The sequence below is a fragment of the Lagenorhynchus albirostris genome, chromosome 15, assembly GCF_949774975.1.
Source record: "Lagenorhynchus albirostris chromosome 15, mLagAlb1.1, whole genome shotgun sequence".
NCBI lineage: Eukaryota > Metazoa > Chordata > Mammalia > Artiodactyla > Delphinidae > Lagenorhynchus > Lagenorhynchus albirostris.
This window is the reverse complement of record NC_083109.1, coordinates 59,351,255-59,371,972: the sequence shown is the minus strand read 5'-3', so window position 1 is coordinate 59,371,972 and position 20,718 is coordinate 59,351,255. Positions and strand designations below refer to the sequence as shown.

The window sequence follows — 20,718 nt, the reverse complement described above, 5'->3', positions numbered from 1 at the left end:
GTCATCCCCGCAACAGTATACATTCTCCACAGCACCCTGAGCTGGGCTTTCACCCCACTTATCAGAAGGATAATTAAAGAAATGAATGGATAAAGGAATGAAGATCAACTTCCCCTGGCTTCATGTGACCCTTTCAGTTTGCTCTGACTGAGCTGCTGGATTGGTTACCCTATCATCTTCACATTTCAGGAAGGCTCTCAGATCCCTTTCCAAGTGAATAAGGGTAAGAAAGATAAACACATGGGGACTTCCCTGGCAGTCCAGTGGTTAGGACTCCGTGCTTTCACTGCAGGGGGCACAGGTTCAATCCCTGGCTAGGGAACTAAGACCCTGCATGCCACACAGTGCAGCCAAAAAAAAATTAAAAAGATAAACACAAACATGAACTGAAAATATGAGTGCATCAGATTTCACTCCCCTTGGCGCTTTCAGATGACACAATCTGTCATCCTCACCCGACCCTCTGTCCTCCCCTCGTTCTCGCTCACCGGCACTGATGTGCTTGGACACGACGGGCAGGTGATCGGTCTCCTGCTCAGGCCTGATGAGGATGGAGACAGCCGAGGATGCCGTGATCTCCCTGAAAAGGCTGCTCACTCCTTGCGTGGATTCCTTCAGCAGGGAGGTCACATTCTGCGTGGATTCCTTCAAGAGGTCCGAGACGGTGGGAGCAAACTTACTCTGCCCGTTTAAATCCTTGTTGTCGATGTTAATCGCGAAGAGTATGGAGTTCAGACCTGCCCCCAGAAAGGGAAAAGCCTGGTGTGTCTGCTGTTCAACAGTCACACTCCAACACAATAAACAAGCTGCAGACGTTATAGTACACAAGAGGGTACACACTCGTCTCAAATGGCAATAAAAACCACCCACAAAACTGGGGTCAGGAGATACCCGCTATCACTGGAGTTGAGTCTTTCCAAATTCTCTCCCTATCCGTCAGGAAGACAAATGCAAATAAGAAGTCAACCGTGGGGAGGTTAAGGAGTAAGTTCTGAGGTCGGACTGCCTGGGTTGAATCCCAGCACTGCCACTTACATGCTCTGAGACCTTGGGTCAAGCCATTCATGACCTCTGAGCTTCAGTTTCCTTATCTATAATAGGGGGACAGCAGCATCCCTTACAGAGTATTAAAGACCATCACCCATCGAAAACAGCTCAGTAAGCAATCAAAAAATGTGTACCAGTATCATTACCATTATCACTTTAGGCAAAAACTTGCCCTGGTCTCCTATGGCCCACACAGGACATCATGGTCACCTGACTTTTCCTCATCAATGGACAAGCCTAACATAACTCTCAGTAGGTGGGACTCAGTGCAAACTTGGAGGGAAGAGAGAAAAAGGAGGCAACAAAGGATGTGGAAGAAAGAAACAAGTTACCCACTTTACCCTTTTAGTGACAGTCAAATGTTAAACAATTTAACAATTCATCAACTAGCATCAATGCAGGGCTTTCATAGTAACAAATCATGTACTTGACTCTTTCTCACATCTCATTCTCTCACAGCCCTATACAGGTGACTGCCGTGCTATCAGGATTCCCACGTCACAGAAGAGAAAAGTAAAGGTAAAAAAGCTCACAGGATCTGCCCCAGGCCACCTGCCAGACAGGGGCAGAGCTAGGCTTCAAAGGCAGGTCTCCTCCCCCAGTTCCCTGGATCTTTATATTACACTTGCAAAGCCACGGCCAAACACCCTCAACCCCATGCTTTCCCAGCCAGGGCACCAAATTCTAGATAAATGGACTCAATTGCTCATCACCACTAAAGGAAGGACAGCGGCAAGTGACTCATTATTAATTCGGTGAGGAGAGGGAAAACCAGAGCATCCCTTGGAGTTATAAATTCACTCCCAGGCAGCCCCTTCTGCTCACCAAGCTTCACAGGAGCCCCCGCCCTTGGCCCTGGCCAGGCTTACCAGCTGCCATGGTAGGAAGCATGCTAGACCTTTCTTCATCCATCACAAAAGCCCAGTCTTCATAAAAAGTGCTGCAAATTGGAAAACAGGGGAAAAACTCTGAACAGTGGTTCTCAGCATCTGTCAGCCAAACAATTCCTACACATGGTTCCCTGGAAAATCCACGCCTGGGTGTCCCAGAGTGGATATACGAGGTCTCTGCTGGGCTGAGGCGTCTGGTTATAAACAAAGGATTGAGCGCACATATCCTACAACTTCCTCACTGGTCCCCTGAGATCTTCAGAGTCCCCTGAGCTTGAAAGTACTGAGATAGGCATGAGATGTACACGTGGTATTTCTGAAGCAGAAAAGGAGAAGGGGACAGACAGAGGGGTGACTTCCACTCAAGCTATGTCTCTAAGAGACAGACAGGAAATCCAAGCCGGCCCACAAGGCCCCCCTGATTGGGTTAATACAAGAAGAGACAATTTCAGTAAGAAATTATAGTTCCATGGCTCCATCAACCAGGGCATTTGTATATAACACCAGCTTGGGCTGCAGCCCAAAAGCCCAAGTTACCCCTGGAAAGGGCTGGGAGGCTAAAAAGGCCCACAGATCTAAACAGCAGTGGGGGAGGAGGGGGACAGAAAGGCCTACAGGTCAGTCCATTGTTCAAGGTCATTCATCAATAAATGGTACAGCCAGGGCTCCAAAGCAGGTCTCCCAGCCTTATTCCCCAGCTCTTTATCTGATCCCCCGTTAAGCAATAACAAGCAAATACCCTCACCCCTCAGACTTCCCCGCCAGGTCAGAGAACCCTAAACTAACGGAGTCAAAACCCAATTTCACTGAAGCACAGTCAGTGACGGGTGACCTGGAGTTCAGCAAGAGACTGGATACATAACTGCTGAAGCGACTGAATACAACTAACAGAAAGAGAAAAGAAACACATCATTTTCAACATACTCAACCTGGCAAAAATGTCAACGGAAGCACAGACTGCATGTTCAAGGTGGCACTGCAACTAGACCTCTGAGTCCCAAATTCGTGATTCTTTGCAAATTGGAGCCAGTTTTCATGCATGTAAATGAATCTGGTTTTCCCACATCAAGTTAGAGTGGCTAGTGATTCAGGTAAGTTCAACTTTGATTCTTAACAGCTGATTCACTTCAACTGCTCACTCTTACATTCAACCTTGACAATGAGAGCACAACTCTGAGCTACAGCTGTCCCTTGGTATCCATGGGGGATTGGTTCCAGGACCCGCTTCGGATACCAAGATTTGCAGATGCTTATATAAAATAGTGTAGTACAATTGGCTCTCCAAATCTGCAGATTCTGCGTCCACGGATTCCACCAACCACAGATCTTAAACACGGTACTCAATCTACGGATGGCTGAGACCACAGATGCAGAACCTGGGGATAGAGAGGGCAGACTGCACTTGTAAATGATCTGCTGGAAAGAGCTTCACACACACACACACACACACACACACACACACACACACACACAAACTATTATAAGAAACATGAGTATGTTTTCCTTAATGAAAGCTGGTTAATGCTCAGATGTACACACAGACATTCGCAGCCTCCCAACTCAGACCCTAAGCAGCACACAGGTACAGCTGATGCCAGTCGTTCTGGCCCCCATCCCTACCATTTCATATCCACAGGGTCTGAACACACAACCGGACAAGGTACCACAAGCAACATCAATAGGAGAACTTCAAGGGTATCTTTAACAGCCTTAGTGCACAATCCCAGAACACCTAACAAACTACCGGTAGAGAGGTGACCACAAGCAACAGGAGAAACAGAAGAGGAGACTTGAGCCAGGGAACGCACAGCAAGATATGAAATCACGGAAATGCATCACGGCACTGAGGAAACGCCAGCTTAATGAATTAGCTGACACTTCAATGTTGAGGATCTGGGCTGATGTGGAAGTTATTCAAGGGTCCAGGGCAGAATTGACCACTGTCCCTTTGCATCATCAGGTGACACAAAACAACATGTCTAGTCCACCCTTCTCAGAGGGAAAATAACAGCGAGAGAGAGAGAGTGAGAAAGGGACAGGGAGAGGAAGACAGGGAGAGAAGAAAAAAAAATGTCACAAACACCAGCATACAAGCAAAATGACAGAAAAAATACCAACATGTTAGCAGAGTTATGTCTGTGCAATTTATGAGTGATTTAAGTTTTGTCCCAGAGGGTTCTACAGCATCATCAAATGTTTCTGAAGGGAATATGGCTGACTGTACTATCGCTGATGCACATTCAGTGCCGTCTCCCCATGGCTGTGGGATAACCATACCTCACCCACCCTGCTGAGCTTGCCTGTGGCCGTGTAACTTGCCAGCCAGTGAAATATGAGCGGGAGTGAGCATCACAGCGGGCAGAGGCTTTAAGAGCCCCAGAGCTTTGCTCAGCCACAGCCCCTTGTCCTGCCTTGGCAATCAAGAAAGCATATGTAGAGACGGAGCCTCTGTCAGCCTGGGTCCCTGAGATGAGACCTCCCACCCATGACAGACATGCAGCAGGGGGAAGAAATGAACTCGGCTGTCTCAAGCTAATGAGTTTTATACGATGCTTGTTATGATAGCATAACCTGGCCTATACGAACTGACAGAGTGAACTTTATGATCAAGAAAAAAAGAAAACAAAATAAAACGAGATGTTGTTTTATAATAACAAATGACTTGTCTCCACAACTTAAAACTTCCTTATTTCTTTCCATCAGTTTAGGGTTGATTAACCTCAAAAAAACCAAAAGGAGCTGTACAGTACGCAGCACGCAAGGTGAGACACACCATGAAACTGGGCACTGAACACCCAACATCTAAAGAGAAAGAAATTCTGAATCCAAAAGAAACCCAGATTAAAATTCCAGCAAGTGGGGCACAGGCTGTGTCCTAAGACAACAGCTCTCTCCACACCCCAGGCCTTAATAATAACAAGCATCTATTGAGTGCTTGCTGCATGCAGCTGTCATGCGGAGGGAGCCCTTTACAGGCATCCTCATTTAGTCTCTGGTCGACTGTCCCCACAGCACAGCTGGACAAGCTGGGGCTGGAATAGGGGAACCCAGCTGCCCCAGATGCAGGCGGGCAGATACTACGATGGTCACCCCTCGGCGCACCCCCTCCCCGAGCCCCTCTGGGGTACCTGAGCCTGCTGTGGTCGGCCAGGAGCATGTGTAGGTAGCGCTCCAGGGAGTGTTCGTTGAGGGCGCAGCGTAGCCAGGCGCGGCCGCGGCCCACGTCCGAGGCGATGTGGCGCAAGGCGTAGAAGCGCTGCAGCTCATGCTTGCTGAGGACCTCCTTCACATAGAACCAGAACACGGGCTCTGTGGAGACAGTGGGACCGCGCTGTGGGACGTGCATCGTTTGAAGAGGAACACCCTTGGGCACCCTTTGGTTTTGTTTTTTTTATTGAAGTATAGTTGATTTACCACAATGGAGAAGAACATTAAGAAAAAAAAAAAAGAATTGTATATATGTCCATGGGCAGTTTTGAGGGTTGTAAAAGAGTTACTTCTTAGCACCAAAAAGGAAGATACCCGAGAGCATATTGAAAATAAAAATGAACCCCCCATCCGCCATCCAGAGGTGACGACCAACATTAACATTTTCAAGTCAGTCTTTTTGCCTGCACTTTGCTTTTTTATACAAAATTGACATCTGTGAGAGCTGAATTATGACCCCCAAAGATAGCCATACCCTAGTCCCTGGAACCTGTGCATGTTACCTTTTATGGCAAAAGAGACTTTGCAGATGTGACAGGTCATGTCATTACAGGTGTGCAGGTGTGTCCTTACAGCAGAATGACCCCTGTAAGGATCTTGAAACGGGGAGATTATCCTGGGTAGTCTCTGGGGGCCTGCCATAATCACAAGTGTCTTTAAAAGAGTAAGGGGGAAGGAAAGCTGATGCAGAAGAGAAGGCAGTGCCATGACCAGGGAAGCACAGCCTGGAGTGATGTGGCCACAGCCAAGGAATGCCAGAAGCCACCAGAAGCCGGAAGAGGCAAGGAACGGACCCTGCCCTGGAGCCTCCAGAAGGAACCAGCCCTGCCATCACCTTGACTTTAGCCCAGTGAAACTGACTTTGGACTTCTACCCTCTATAAGAGAATTAGTTTGTGCTGTTTTAAGCCACAAACTTTGTGGTAATTTGTTAGAGCAGCCATAAGAAATTAATACGCCATCACATTGTGTGTTGTATATGTATATGTATATGTATGTATGTGTGTATATATAAATACACACACACGTAGCTTTGTATCCTGACTTGTTTCTTTTCTTGTCTAGATCATGAACATTTTCCTGTAACATGTAAAGATCTCTGAGAACGTGATTTTTGATAGCTCCCCAGTTAAACACAATTTATTTCAGGACTGTTGGGAACATAATATAATGCCAATTTTCCCTGTATAATGCTTTAGACATCCCTGTACATAACTCACTGTCCTTGTTTCTAGTTCCTTAGGGGAGATTTCCATAGGTCTGAGCAGATTTAAGGCTTTAAGGAAAGCTAAGAAGTTTGTTTTTATCCATAAAATAGTCATCATGTCGCCTCACATCCTGCTTTTCTTGTCTACATGCGCACAGATGTTTTTCACAGGTGTAATTCTAGTTTATACCTAATTTTGTAACCAACCTTCTTTACTTAAGGACAGTCATCAACACTTTTCAATGCTGCCAATAATAACGGCAACAACAGCGATGGCGGCTACTACTTATTGAGCATTAACTACGTGCCAGCCATTGCACCCAACACTTTCCATCCGACCTCAGTCCTCACAACCACCAAGGCCATCTCCATGTCAAAGACAAGGCTGAGGCCCAGACAAGTGAAGTAACTGGCCCAGTGACACACGGTTATAAGTGGTACAGCAGAAAGGGGCCTCAGAGCTGTCTCCCTGAAAACCACTTCATCACACTGCCTTGCAAAGTGAGGGGCGCTCTGCCTCCTTGAAAAGGATCATGTTCACAACTGCTCGATATCCCGAGGGGGAAACTGCCGAGTCTCTGCTGCCAGATGGGGATTCTAATCCAGGAGCTAAATAGGCTCAGACCCCTCTGAGAAGGTGACAAGAGCTTTGAACCTTCCTTCCAGAAGGATGTGAATACACACATCTCCATAAACAGGACAGCAAGTTAATAAGCTCACTCTAAGCTTGCAGTTCGGCTCAAGTAGCACAGACTGTATTCTTCCCAGTAGCCACAAGCTGGGCGAGGCTATGGGCCGCCAGGTAGACAAGAAGGACTCGTTCCTAACAAGCTTCCAGTCTAGCAGGCAGGACAACAGGTGAGGAGGTCTTCAGCGGAAGGACCCTGGGCAGGTCCCCTCAACCATGCTAAGCTTCAGACTCCTCTCCCTTAAAGTAAGCCCCAAAGTGCAGAATCACCTAGGGTTACTGGGGTAACTGGAGAAAAGGGGGGTAGAACACGGAGCATGACGTCCAGCCCATGATGACCAAAGTCAGTTTCACTGGGATAAAGTCAAGATGATGGCAGGACTGGTTCCTTCTGGAGAAAACGGGGGTAGAACACTGAGCATGACGTCCAGCCCATGATGACCAATCACTGTTTGCTAAATAATTATCTTTTTATCCAAGAGCATTCATGCTGTTTCCTCTTTTCCTTTTTCTGTTAACAGCATCTAAATGTGTATGTACTTATGAGTGTGTGTATGCATCTGTGTATCAAGTCAACCTCTGAAATCATTTAGAATAAACATCTCAGGAACGACTGGTAAAACCACCAGCAGGGCAGTTTACTCAGAATACCTTCTGTCCCAATCCCTAAAAGCCAAACTAATCCCCTTCCGAAACCCATTAGATCAGCCCAAACCACACAAGTGCAAACAGCCTTCTTTCTACTGGAAGCCTCTCTCAGTATTTGGTAAGAGTACCACTCTGGGCCGGCCGGCTGACCAGCCAAAAACTTGTTTTGTAACCCACCAGACAACCACCAGTACATCCGTAACGATTCCAATCAAGTGACTCTCACCTGCATTGTCTTTCCTTAAAACTGCAGTCACCTCCCTCTGACCTGAGTACACATGACATACCTCAAAGTGTGTTTTCACCTTTCAATTTCGCAAACTGCTTACCGATACAGAATCCTTCTAAAGCCTGCCTGGGTGATGTGCTGACAATCATTATTATCCCAGCGGGGCTCCGCTTCCACTGCCAGAATTACTGTGGTCTATTTAAAGCACAGCTCACCTGCCCTTAACACTTGCAGTGTCCATAATTTAATTTGGGAATATACACTTATCTCTTGTTGCTTTAAACAGGAGGCTGATTCCAAAAGTGGGTGAGGGCTTCTGGTTCCCCCAACTCCTTAAAGCCATCTGCCGACAAGAACAAGAGCCAAGAAAGGGGCACTGAGGAGAGCTACCTAGGGGCACCTGCTGACAGAGGATGATGAAAGCACGGGGCCTTTGGCAAAGCTTCTAACAGGCCTCAACTTTAATCGATGCCAAGAATTCAAGAATGCATACTTTGAGGGCAAAATCCCTGGCGCGAATTCTACTTCAGGCATTGCGTGACCTTCGGCAACGTAGTTTGTCCTTCATTTTCCTCATCTGTAAAATGGGGAGAACTACCTGCCTTTGAGGTTTGCTAAGAGGGAAAAAAAAATGAGACAACAAAGCATGATATGAAGTGCTTAGAACCAAGGCAGGCAAACGGCATCCCTTTCCCTTTCTTCTGGCAGCTGCACCCCTCTTTCCTAGGGGAACCGTGTTCCATTTGGTTCCCTGTGAAGTTGCTTTTAGCACTACCAAACTCTCCCTCCCACAGGGGTGGGCAGGTAACCCAAGCTGGTCAACCCCCTGGCCACAGCAGGGCGGGCGCCTCAACTTGCCTCACTCAGCAGCCCCTCATCCTGGTCCTGTTTGATATTTTGTGGGACTTTTGCGTGACCTTTGCGGGATGGATTATTTTCTGTATTAACTTTGATTTTTTTTAAATATTGCATGAAAATATTATTTATCTTGATCGCTGAGCTTTTGGTGTTCCCTTAAATTCTGTGGCTGAAGTGAGTGCTTCACTGGCCTCACCCTGGACCACAGGGCCCTCCCCACAACTTCTGCCTGAAATGCTAGAAGAGAAGCCTTGTCTCCCTCCAGAACTGAAGTCAGCAAACAAAGGCCCAAGGGCCAAATTCAGCAACCCCACCCCTCTTTTTGCAAATAAAGTTTGTGTGTTTTTTTAAATTTATATTTGGCTGTGTTGGGTCTTTGTTGCTGCACGGCCTTTCTCTAGTTGGGGCGAGTGGGGGCTTCTCATGGCGGTGGCTTCTCTTGTTGTGGAGCACGGGCTCTAGGCACGCGGGCTTCAGCTGTGTGGCACGCAGGCTCAGCAGTTGTGGCTCGCGGGCTCTAGAGCACAGGCTCAGTCGTTGTGGCACACGGGCTTAGTTGCTCCGTGGCACGTGGGATCTTCCCGGGGCTAGAACCCGTGTCCCCTGCATTGCCAGGCAGATTCTTAACCACTGTGCCACCAGGGAAGTCCTGTAAATAAAGTTTTACTGGAACACAGTCACGTCCATTTGTTTACAAGTCACCTGTGGCTGCTTTCCTGCTACAAAGGCAGAGCTGGGACGTTGCTACAGAAACTTATGGCTCACAAAGCCTAAAATACTTACTATCTGATCCCTTAAGGAAGTTTGCCAACTGCCGTTCTAGAAGTAGGAACTATAACTCATGTAAATCTGGCGCTTCCTGGGTCCATTTCCCCTGTCAGGTAGAGTGGCCCACCTGGGAAAGATGCCAACCCACAGAGAAGCGGAACTGGGAGAGACCAAGGGACAGATGTAGGGGATGCTACTCCACTGGACCCAGCTCAACCCCTAGTTTTCTTGGGTACTTCAGTCAGTAAGTGCCCTTTGGCTGTCACCTGCAACCAGAAGAAGCCTAATGCAGGGAGCTAGGGCAGGTTCTTCAACCATCTGACAATCATTTTGGGGGCCGAGAACATGGCAGGCCCTGAGCAGTGCATGCACACATTCAAGGGGTGATGGCATCCCTCAAAAATAAACACACATACAAAAGCACCGCTCAGCAATAAACAGAAAACCCAACTACAAGGAGCTAGGCTCCTTGTAAACAAAGAAAGGCTTACTTTTCTTAATTACTTAGTCTGGAGGTAGACAGCTGGTTCAAAGGCTCTGTCATGGGCAGAATCTCTACCCTCTACCCTCGCTGTCTCTGAGGACTGTCTACACTCTGGGTCTCACATTCACAATTGGAGGAGAAAAAAGAGGTTAAGATACAAGTCAGTTCTTGGGAATTCCATGGTTGTCCAGCGGTTAGGACTCTGCACTTCCACTGCAGGGGGCACAGGTTCGATCCCTGGTCGGGGAACTAAGATCCCGCATGCTGCAGTGCAGTCAAAAATAAATAAATAATTTTAAAAAAAAAGAAAGAAGATAAAGCCAGCTCTATCACTCCCTCTTTTCAGGCAAGGATAAGCTACCCCAGAAAAGCACAAGGGAGTGGAGAACATGTCAAGACTGGCTAAATCACTCATGAGCCATGACCTAGAGAAGGACATCCCACAGCCGGAAGCAAAATCAGGGTTCTGTTAAGCCAAAGAAGAAAAGGGGAAGGGATTCTAGGCAGGAAGCTAACAGAGTCAGCCATACATCGTATCAACCATTCCAGGAACCAAAGGCAAAACCAAGTGCTTCCATATTCCAGCCTGAGACCTGGGTGAGCAGAGGTGCCCCCAAATCCCAGTCACACCCCAATCTGCAGGAGCCCGACTACAAGACACAAACGCAGGGGCAAAGCAGAGTTTCCAATGAGGGGCTGTGGCTCTGTCACGTGGCCATCGCCCAACCAGCTACAAGACGCCTCCTGGAACTAGAACACAGGGGCTGTGCTTTAACCGTGAAGAACACATAATTAAGACTTGTACGAAGTATGTAAACTTGGGACTTTTTTTTTTTCGCTTTCTTCAATTGCAGTAAAACATACATAATAAAATTTACCACTTTAACCATTTTTCAGTGTCTAATTCAGCGACATGAAGTACATTCACAAGGTCGTGCAACTATCACCACTATCCATTTCCAGAAATTTTTCATCATCCCAAACAGAAACTTCATACCCATTAAACACTAATCCCCCCCATCCTCCCCTCCCACACCCCCTGGTAACCTCTGTTCCACATACTTTCTGTCTCTACAAATTTGACTATTCTAGATTCTACGTATAAGTGGAATCACACAACACGTGACCTTTTGTGACTGGCTAATTTCACTTAGCATGTTTTTAAGGTTCATCCATGTTATAGTAGGTAGCAGTACTTCATTTCTCTTTATGGCTGAAAAATATTCCATTATATATAGTATATACCACACTTTGTTATCCATTCATCTGCTGATAGACATTTGAGTTGTTTCTACCTTCTGGCTCTTGTGAATAATGCTGCTATGAATATTTGTGTGCAAGTATCTGAGTCCCTGCTTTCAATTTTTTTAGGTATGCATCTAGGAGTGGAATTGCTGGATCGTTGGGTAATTCTATGTTTAACTTTTTTTTTTTTTTTCCCTGCAAGTCACAACCTGTTACTGTGATGGATATCAGTTTATTAGGTCGCGACCAGCATTTTTTGTTTGTTTGTTTGTTTGTTTGTTTTTGCGGTACGCGGGCCTCTCACTGTTGTGGCCTCTCCCGTTGCGGAGCACAGGCTCCGGACGCGCAGGCTCAGCGGCCATGGCTCATGGGCCCAGCCACTCTGCGGCACGTGGGATCTTCCCGGACCAGGGCACGAACCCGTGTCCCCTGCATCAGCAGGCGGACTATCAACCACTGCGCCGCCAGGGAAGCCCTATGTTTAACTTTTTGAAAAACCATTCAAATTATTTTCCACAGCAGCTGTATCATTTTACATTGATACTTTTTTTTTTTGAGTAAAGATGGAATTGTCTTTATTTCTCTGCAACTGAAATTAACTCTGCTATTAAATTTCCTTCCAGTTAGTTTTTAAACTCCCTTTACTCAGAAAAAAACTAAAACTTGCCAATTAAAGGTAACTTAGCCACTTCCAGTTTTTTTTAATTGTAGTAAAATTCACTTAATATAAAATTCACCATTTTAAAGTGTACAATTCAGAACTTGATACATTTTTTAAATATTTATTTATTTAGCTGCATTGGGTCTTAGTTGTGGCACACAGGATCTTCATTGCCACTTGCAGGATGTTTAGTTGCAGCATTCAGGATCTTTTAGTTGTGGCATGTGGGATGCAGTTCCCCAACTAGGGATCGAACCTTTGCCCCCTGCACTGGGAGCGCGGAGTCTTAGCCACTGGACCACCAGCGAAGCCCCGGAACATGATACATTTTTAAAGAATGAATATAGATCCATTTTGCTGTACACCTGAAACTAAAGCAGCATTGTAAATCAACTATACCCCAATAAAAATTTTTTTAAAAAAGAATGAATAAATGCACCATGATCTGAGATGCTGGATTGCTTTGGAAGACTTCAGTAGATTTAAACCCCTACTCCCCTACTGACTCTACAGAACAAGTGCCAATTATCTTGGTAGAGGTGAAAGGAGATCACAAAAATAAAGCAAGAAAAGGAGAATACATTACCACTTACTGCCCGGACGTGACTGGGCTCCCCACTACCTCTCCACTTCACCTCGTCCCACTCTCCCTGCCACTCACCCTGCAACAGCCTCACTGGTCTCCTGGCTGCTCCTGCAACCAGACAAGCCTGCTGTACCTCAGGGCCCACCCAGCCGTGAGAACAGAAACCACACCAGTTAGGCCACTGAAGGAATTTCAAACAGGACACCTGTTACAGAGGTTTTGGAAGAGCCAGAAAGCCAAACAGGAGATAATGAGGGCACCCAGAGATAACTGACGTCAGAAGGCTAATCCACCCCTAAAGCCAGAGGAACAGAAGGTGTTCCCAGGCGCTGTAACCAGGGCTGCAGGCAACAGCTGGACTGTGCAGAGGCACCTGGGAGGAAAGCGGGGGGACGAGGAAGGCCTGACTGGCAGCCACGGGGGACCTCCAAGGACCATGAAGGAAGCACAGCCACAGCTAGAGACGCCCCCTGAAGCAGGGCTGAGAGGAAGAAATATTCCAGCTCCCTTCTTCCTCTCACCTGCTGACCATATCACCACCTCCCACTGAAATGATGGGCAAGGGGACCCGGGAAATAGAGTTTGCAGGGCAAGGGCAGGGAGTCAACTTGAGAGCAAACAAGAGACTGACTGCTACACGCTTTTGAACCTGTTGAACCGCCTGGGATTCCTTCCCCCAATAACAGGATGGCTAATTCCTTCGCTTCCTTAGGTCTCTATTCAAATGTCCCCATGAAGAGGTGTCTCTGACCACTCTACGGAGAAGGGGAAAAGCTCCATCGTGGTAGACTGCTAGCTGCTCATCCAAATCTATCCTCTCTTCCACCTGAATCTGCAGACTGACTACACATCCCAGCCTGCTCTGCAGGGGCCAGGTGCCACTACTCCCTGGCATCCTTCACCAGCCCGATTCACTCATGTCTGTCAGCTGTCTGGCCCCTGTGATCATCTGAAGGCTGAGTTCCCAGCTCTAACACCTCAACAGAGCGCAGCTGGCCTTCACCCACGTGACACAAGGGCCTATGGTACCTCCTTTATGAATGAGTGGGAACTTTCTCCACCATTCTAAAACCTGCGCCCTGTTTCCTTTTAGGGGTGTGCTCCATCCTCCACGCAAGAGCCATTTTCATGCTGACAGAAGCGAAGCAAAGTACCCATGACACCAACAGGCTGGATAATAACTCAAAACTGACAACGCCGAAGCCAGCTCTCAGTCTTAATTTACACGACATCAAGATTAAATACCTGGGACTTTCCTGGTGGCGCAGTGGTTAAGAATCTGCCTGCCAATGCAGGGGACACGGGTTCAAGCCCTGGTCTGGGAAGATCCCACATGCCGTGGAGCAACTAAGCCCGTGTGTCACAACTACTGAGCCTGCGCTCTAGAGCCTGTGCGCCACAACTACTACTGAAGCCCGAGCACCTAGAGCCTCTGCTCTGCAACAAAGACAAGCCACCGCAATGAGAAATCCTTGCACCGAACAAAGAGTAGCTTCCGCTCGCCGCAGCTAGAGGAAGCCCACACACAGCAACAACAACAAAAAAACCAACGCAGCCAAAAATAAATTCATTCATTTAAAAAAAAAAAAAAAGATTAAACATCTCTGAAACAGCCAGAGGTCCCCTTCGGCCAAGAGGCATCAGTCTGGCTACAACAAATCCTAATATGCTGGGACAGTTTCATCCCCCTTAATAAATGGCCACTGGCCCAAGCCCTCAGCCACTCCAGCAGTCAAGAACCCTCCCAGGACCCTATGGACATTGCCCAAATCCAGTGACTCATGGGTTAACACCTCGCCCGTGGGGGACAGCGCTCTGGCCCTGGCTCCCTCCCTAAGACCAGCACTTCCCCACCAGCTGCTGAACATTTTTATCGCCACCCTGGACATCTTCTCTGCCCCTTTGGCAGACATCCTCCCAACTCTCTTTCACCAGAACTAGCTGATTTTCAAGTTAACGAATTCAACAGAGAAACACAAAGAGGGAACTGAAAACATGATAGGGATGGGAGGGTGAGGGAGTGGACTTCCCCTCACGATTAAAAGGATGGGCCTGGGGTTCTCCTGGCACATGCAGCTTCCTCTGCAATCAATTTTCTACAGAAATGAAACTGTTACCCAAGGTACCCCGGTGAAGCATAATATAAATTCCAATTTCAGTTAAATGCAATCAACCACTTTCAGAAATCCCCCCTGAGGATCAAGGAAGTAGGTTTCTCTAATTTTACAGTTGGGGCTATATTAATACTAATACCACCTGCTTTCAACTGTGAGGATGCAGACGGAAGGGGGCGGGGTTTGGCATCCCAGGAGAACGAGCAGCATGACCTGACATCTGGGTCCTCGAGTCATTATTCTGAATGTAGTTGCAGGCTCCTTGCAATACACTGGAGCTACAAATGTGAGCAAGGATGGACCCAGTCCCTGACCACCGAGAGAGGGAGACAAGAAAACGGTGGTGCCACACAGAGGTCTGGTGAGAAGAGGACTCAGGACCATTGCAGGGTGGGGGAGGGTCATCACCGATCGGAGGGGCACCATCCAGCTGAACTGGTAGGGAGCTCATGAAATGACTTTAGAGAGAAATCTGAAACTTCAAGAGACAATAGATCAAAACCAGGATGAGGGCTTCCCTGGTGGCGCAGTGGTTGAGAGTCCGCCTGCCGATGCAGGGGACACGGGTTCGCGCCCCGGTCCGGGAAGATCCCACATGCTGCGGAGCGGCTGGGCCCGTGAGCCATGGCTGCTGAGCCTGCGCGTCCGGAGCCTGTGCTCCGCAGCAGGAGAGGCCCCAACAGTGAGAGGCCCGCGTACCGCAAACAAAACAAAACAAAACAAACAAACAAAAAAAACAGGATGAGACACCACTTCACACCCATTTGAGTAGCTATTATCAAAAACACAAAAAATTACAAGTGTTGGTGAGGATGTGGAGAAATTGGAACCCTTGTGCATTGCTGGTGGGAATTTAAAATGGAGCACCCCGGGCTTCCCTGGTGGTGCAGTGGTTAAGAATCCGCCTGCCAATGCAGGGGACACGGGTTCGAGCCCTGGTCTGGGAAGATCCCACATGCCACGGAGCAACTAAGTCCGGGTGCCACAACTACCGAGCCTGCGCTCTAGAGCCTGCAAGCCACAACTACTGAACCCTGCGTGCCTAGAGCCTATGCTCGGCAACAAGAGAAGCCACCGCAATGAGAAGCCTGAGCACAGCAACGAAGAGTAGCCCCCACTCACCACAACTAGAGAAAGCCTGCACACAGCAACAGAGACCCAACACAGCCAAAAATAAATAAATAAAATAAATAAATTTTTTAAAAATTAAAAATAAAATAAAATGGAGCACCCAGTACAGAAAACTATATGGTGGTTCTTCAAAGAATTAAACATAGAATTACTGTATGATCCAAAAATTCCACTTCTGAGTATGTAACCAGAAGAATTGAAAGCAGGGACTCGAACAGTTATTTGTACACCCATGTTTGTAGCCGCACTTTTCAAGATAGCCAATAAGTGGAAGCAACCCAGGTGTCCATCGACAGATGAGTGGATAAACAAAGGTGGTCTATCCATACAATGGAATAGTATCCAACCTTAAAAAGGATGCATGAAACTTGAAGAAATTATGCTAAATGAAATAAGCCAAATACAAGAGGACAAATATTGTATGATTCTACTTATATGAAGTACCTAAAGTAATCAAATTTATAGAGACATAAAGCAGAGTGGTGGTTGTCAGGGGCTAGTGGGAGGAGAAAATGGGGCGTTATTATTTAATGGGGGCAGGGTTTCTATTTGGGAAAATGAAAAGGTTCTGGAGATGGATGGTGTGACGGTTGTACAATGTGAATGTACTTTTATGCCTTTGAACTCTACATTTGAAAATGGTTAAAATGGTCATTTTTATGTTATGTATACTTTATGACAATTTTTAAAAGAGAGGGAGAAAAAAACAGAAGTTTGAGCGGTTGTGGGGGAAGGAGGAGGAGGAGGCTGAGAGGAAGCCCAAGGCTGGTCAGGGGACCTGGGTCAAGGGCAGAGCCATTCACTAAGCAAGGAACACAGGAGCAAACATGGGGGTGCGATAGGGATGAGAATTCAGTCATGCAGACCTTGAAAAGCCCATGGTACATCCAAACAGTGACACTCAAGAGGAAGACCAGGAGTGATCTGCGGGAGGTGTAACTCAGAGTAATCGACACACAGAGAGCAATTTTCACCGAGGAATTCAGACAGTATGTGTAGAAACAGGAGTCAACAACAGAATGTGAGGATAAATAATATTTAATGTTTGAGGGTGTAGAAGGGATATGCCAGGAAGGATCTGCAAAGAAGTAGAAAGTATGCCCAGAGGTTGTGGCATTCCAGAAGAGAGGGGGAGACAAAGTGTCAAGGTCAGAGGTGCCAAAAGGCTGCTGAACAGATAAGGAAAGTTACAGGTAAATTTTACAAGACAGGCACCTCAATAATAAATGTGCCTCTGGTATGTTCTGAATCATGCCTATCACCTTGTAATAGACTGCCGACACATAACCTGATGATGATATTTTAGTGATTAACAAGAACATCAAACTCCAAGGTTATGCCATTGAAATGCCACTTCTATAATCGGAATGTGTCCCCTCAAAATTCACCTCTTGAAATTCTAACCCACAAAGATGATAGTATTAGTAGATGGGGCCTTTGGGTGGACCCTTAGGTGATGAGGGTGGAGCCCTCATGAACGGGATTAGTGCCCTGATAAAAGAGGCTCCTTCCACCATGTGAAGACACAGCAAGAAGGCACAGGTTATGAACCAGGAAAAGGAAGTACCCTGGAGTGATCCTGGTTTCAGGTACCTCGGGAATCATGAAATATAGTACTATGCACATTGGATGATGCCCTTCCTTCCAACCAAAAGGTATTTATTGAACATATTTTTACTGAAGAACCCATATACTTCTAGACACTATGCTAGGAGCTAGAAAGTCAGGAGGCCAAACAGTCTCAGTCACAACTCTGCCTAAAAGCAGCCCTAGGCACTAAGTAGATGAATGTTTGTGGCTGTGTTCCAATAAAACTTTATTTACAAAACAGGTGGTAGGACATAGTTTGCTGAGCTCTGCTCTGAGTGCTCCTAACTTACTCAATACTTGCGGCTTGGACTTCCCTGGTGGTCCAGTGGGTAAGACTCCATGCTCCCAATGCAGGGGGCCCGGGTTCGATCCTTGGTTGGGGAACTAGATCCCGCATGCATGTCGCAACTAAGAGTCTTCATGCCACAACTAAAGATCCCACATGCCACAACTAAGAAGTCCGCATGCCACAACTAAGAGTCCACATGAAGCAACTAAGACCCGGCACAGCCAAAATAAATAAATAATAAAATGCTGCTTAATTTACTCATGAGTTCAAATGGGGGAAGGGGGTCACGATCTTTCAGACAGCCCTCTTTCTGGAAACAATATGCCATTATAAATAAAAGTAGGAGCTTCAGAATCACAATCATGTAGGCCTGCCTGAGTAGAAATCCCAGCTCTGCCACTTTTTAACTCTGGAACATTAAGGAAATTATTTCATTTCTTTGAGCCTCATTTTCTTCACCTGTAAAATGGGAACACTGTTACTGACTATGCATAATCATTTTAGCAGTAAAGTGGAACAATGGGCGTGAATGGTCTAACGAATCCCCTGGGTCACAAGAGCTGCTCAATATGAGTCAGTAGCAAACGCTAAGAAAGCCAAACCTGCGGTTCACTGAAAAAAGCAGAAAACACCCAAGTGTCATTTCCAGGATGAATGTGCTAATCACATTGTTTCTCCCATTTCTGGAGCATAGGTCTCTTTCTTTTTTTAAGTTGTCTTGCTTTTCTCTATTGTTTAAGTTAGGATGATTTGGGATGCAAGTAAAAAGAAATCCAACTCAAAATGCCTTAAAATATTAGGGAACTAATTATCTCACATAACATTAAGTCCAGAGGTAGGGCAGTTCCAGAGTTGGTTAATTCAGTAGCTCAGTGACATTATCAGGGTCCAAGTACTTTCCATCTTTCTGAGCTGCCATCCTGAATGTACCGGCTTTCATCTTCAGACTTGGTCCTGCCTCATGGTCACAACATCACTGCCATAGCTCCAAATATCACAGTCTCACAAAACAACCGAAGGCCATAAAATAAGACTTCTTGTGTCTCTGTTTAAACAGCAAGAAGCTTTCTCAGAAGCCCCTCAGCAGACTTTTCCTTTTGGTCAGAATTGCATCACATGTCTATTCCTAAACCAACTACTGGCAGGCTGGAAATTATTATGGCTGGCCTGATCTGAACCAGATTTACTCCTCCTGTGGTTAGCCTCAGGCCTGAAGCTCATGGCCACCCAGCATCAGAACAAAACCAGAGTTCTATTAGCAAGAAAGAAGGGACAGAACTGCTGGGTGGGGAATAACCAGTGTTGGCTGTAATGATTCACGCTACCTTGCATAACTGGAATGGAAAGGTTAAACAAACTGCAGGACAGGCTCGGAAAATGCAGGCTCCCACCTCACCACCGGCAAATCAACTGTCTGTGCAGATAAATCCAGTCACTTGTCAAAAGTCAGAGGAAACGGCTCTACCGGGCACAGTAGGCTCTCACTTCTGGGGTCTGAATTCTAAAGAAGACACACCAGGTGACCTTATTCTAAACTTCTCTGGGTCCTGCGTAACTCAACTAACTGGACGATCTATCCAAAGGGATTGCAGTTTGGGATGGACACTGTTTCCCATGCCCGCCAAGACGGCATAACTGCTGAGCTGGCAGCATAACTGTTTAGAATGATGTTTTACCTTACCAACATTTCACAGGTCAGGGATGTTTGGGTAAAAACCTCCCAAGTCAAAAACAAAAAGAGGGGCTTCCTGGTGGCACAGTGGTTGAGAGTCCGCCTGCCGATGCAGGGGACACAGGTTCGTGCCCTGGTCCGGGAAGATCCCACATGCCGCGGAGCGGCTAGGCCCATGAGCCATGGCCGCTGAGCCTGTGCGTCCGGAGCCTGTGCTCTGCAACGGGAGAGGCCACAACAGTGAGAGGCCGCATAACACACACACAAAAAAAGAAACCTGAATACCAAGCTAAAATCAAAAACAAACAATACAAAACCACCTAATAGACAGCAAACTAGGGAATGGGGGAAGTATGTGGGTACTGATTAAAATCATCACAAAACTGAAGGAAAACTGCCTGCAAACTCCCTTTCCCAGGCTACAGTTGACCTCAGAAGGAAAAGCTGGTACCTGATTTATAGAAAAGTAACAGAAGATGGTCATGCACAGAGGGGGCACATCTGGCCACCGGAAAAGGCACAAGCTGAAAGCATCACTCCAAGGGTCCACTGTCGGCTGTGAAAGATTAGCTTGAACCAGACCAACTCCCCCACGAAAAAAACAGCAACTGAAAATGCCAGCCTTTTTTTTTTTTAATTAAAGCAAAACTGAAGGACTAGGAGCTCTGCAAAGGCAAGAAAGACAGGAGGAACTCAGATCCCAAAGAGAAGGGAAGTCGACAGACATGACTCCTGTCTATAGGGCCTTATTTTGCCCTAAGGCTTTTCCCAACTACAGAGCTTCTCTGATGAGAAGTTAAGTGGAGCTTTCAGAATTCCCACAGGGCCTTAAAAAAAAAAGAATTAGAGTTCGGGACCTGCAGATGAGGAAGGGCACTGGAAAACACCTCAGGGATTCAGCTGTGTACTGGACTGAATAGTGCCCCCCAAAATTCGTGTCCACCTGGAACCCCAGAATGGGACTTTATTTGGGGAAAGCCTCTTTGCAGGTGTAATTTATTGAGATGAGGTCATACTGGACCTAATCTAACACGACTGGTGTCCTTCTAAGGAGAGGAGGGGACACAGAGAGACATGGACACAAAGGAAAGAAGGCCATGTGAAGAGAGGGGTCAAGACTAGAGTGATAAAGCTACAAGCCAAGGAATGGCAGGGACTGCTAACAAGCACCAGAAGCTAGGAACACACCCTCCCCTCAGAGCCTTCCAGAAGGAACCAACTCTGCCGACACCTAGATTTTGGACTCCTGGCCTCCAGACTGTGAAAAAGTCAATTTCTCTCTGTTGTTTTAAGCCACCCAGGGTGTGCAAATTTGCTATGGCAACTCCAGGAAACTGATATAAGCTGGAAACCCCGAAGAACTACATCCTAGAAATACATCAGGCATCACAAATGCTAAAGGCCA

At 46.9% G+C, this 20,718-nt stretch overlaps 1 protein-coding gene across 2 annotated transcripts in view; it reads right to left on the bottom strand.

Moving 5' to 3' along the window:
* The window catches only part of SNX29 (sorting nexin 29), a 554,801-nt gene that overhangs the window by 487,056 nt on the left and 47,027 nt on the right, over positions 1-20,718 (bottom strand). For both annotated transcript variants that reach the window (XM_060123064.1, XM_060123065.1), the window contains 3 exons: positions 5,066-5,246; positions 1,917-1,987; positions 489-737 (listed from right to left, as the gene is read on the bottom strand). In XM_060123064.1, the coding sequence (XP_059979047.1) occupies positions 489-737; positions 1,917-1,987; positions 5,066-5,246 (501 nt within the window). The remainder of the gene's footprint in view (positions 1-488; positions 738-1,916; positions 1,988-5,065; positions 5,247-20,718) is intronic.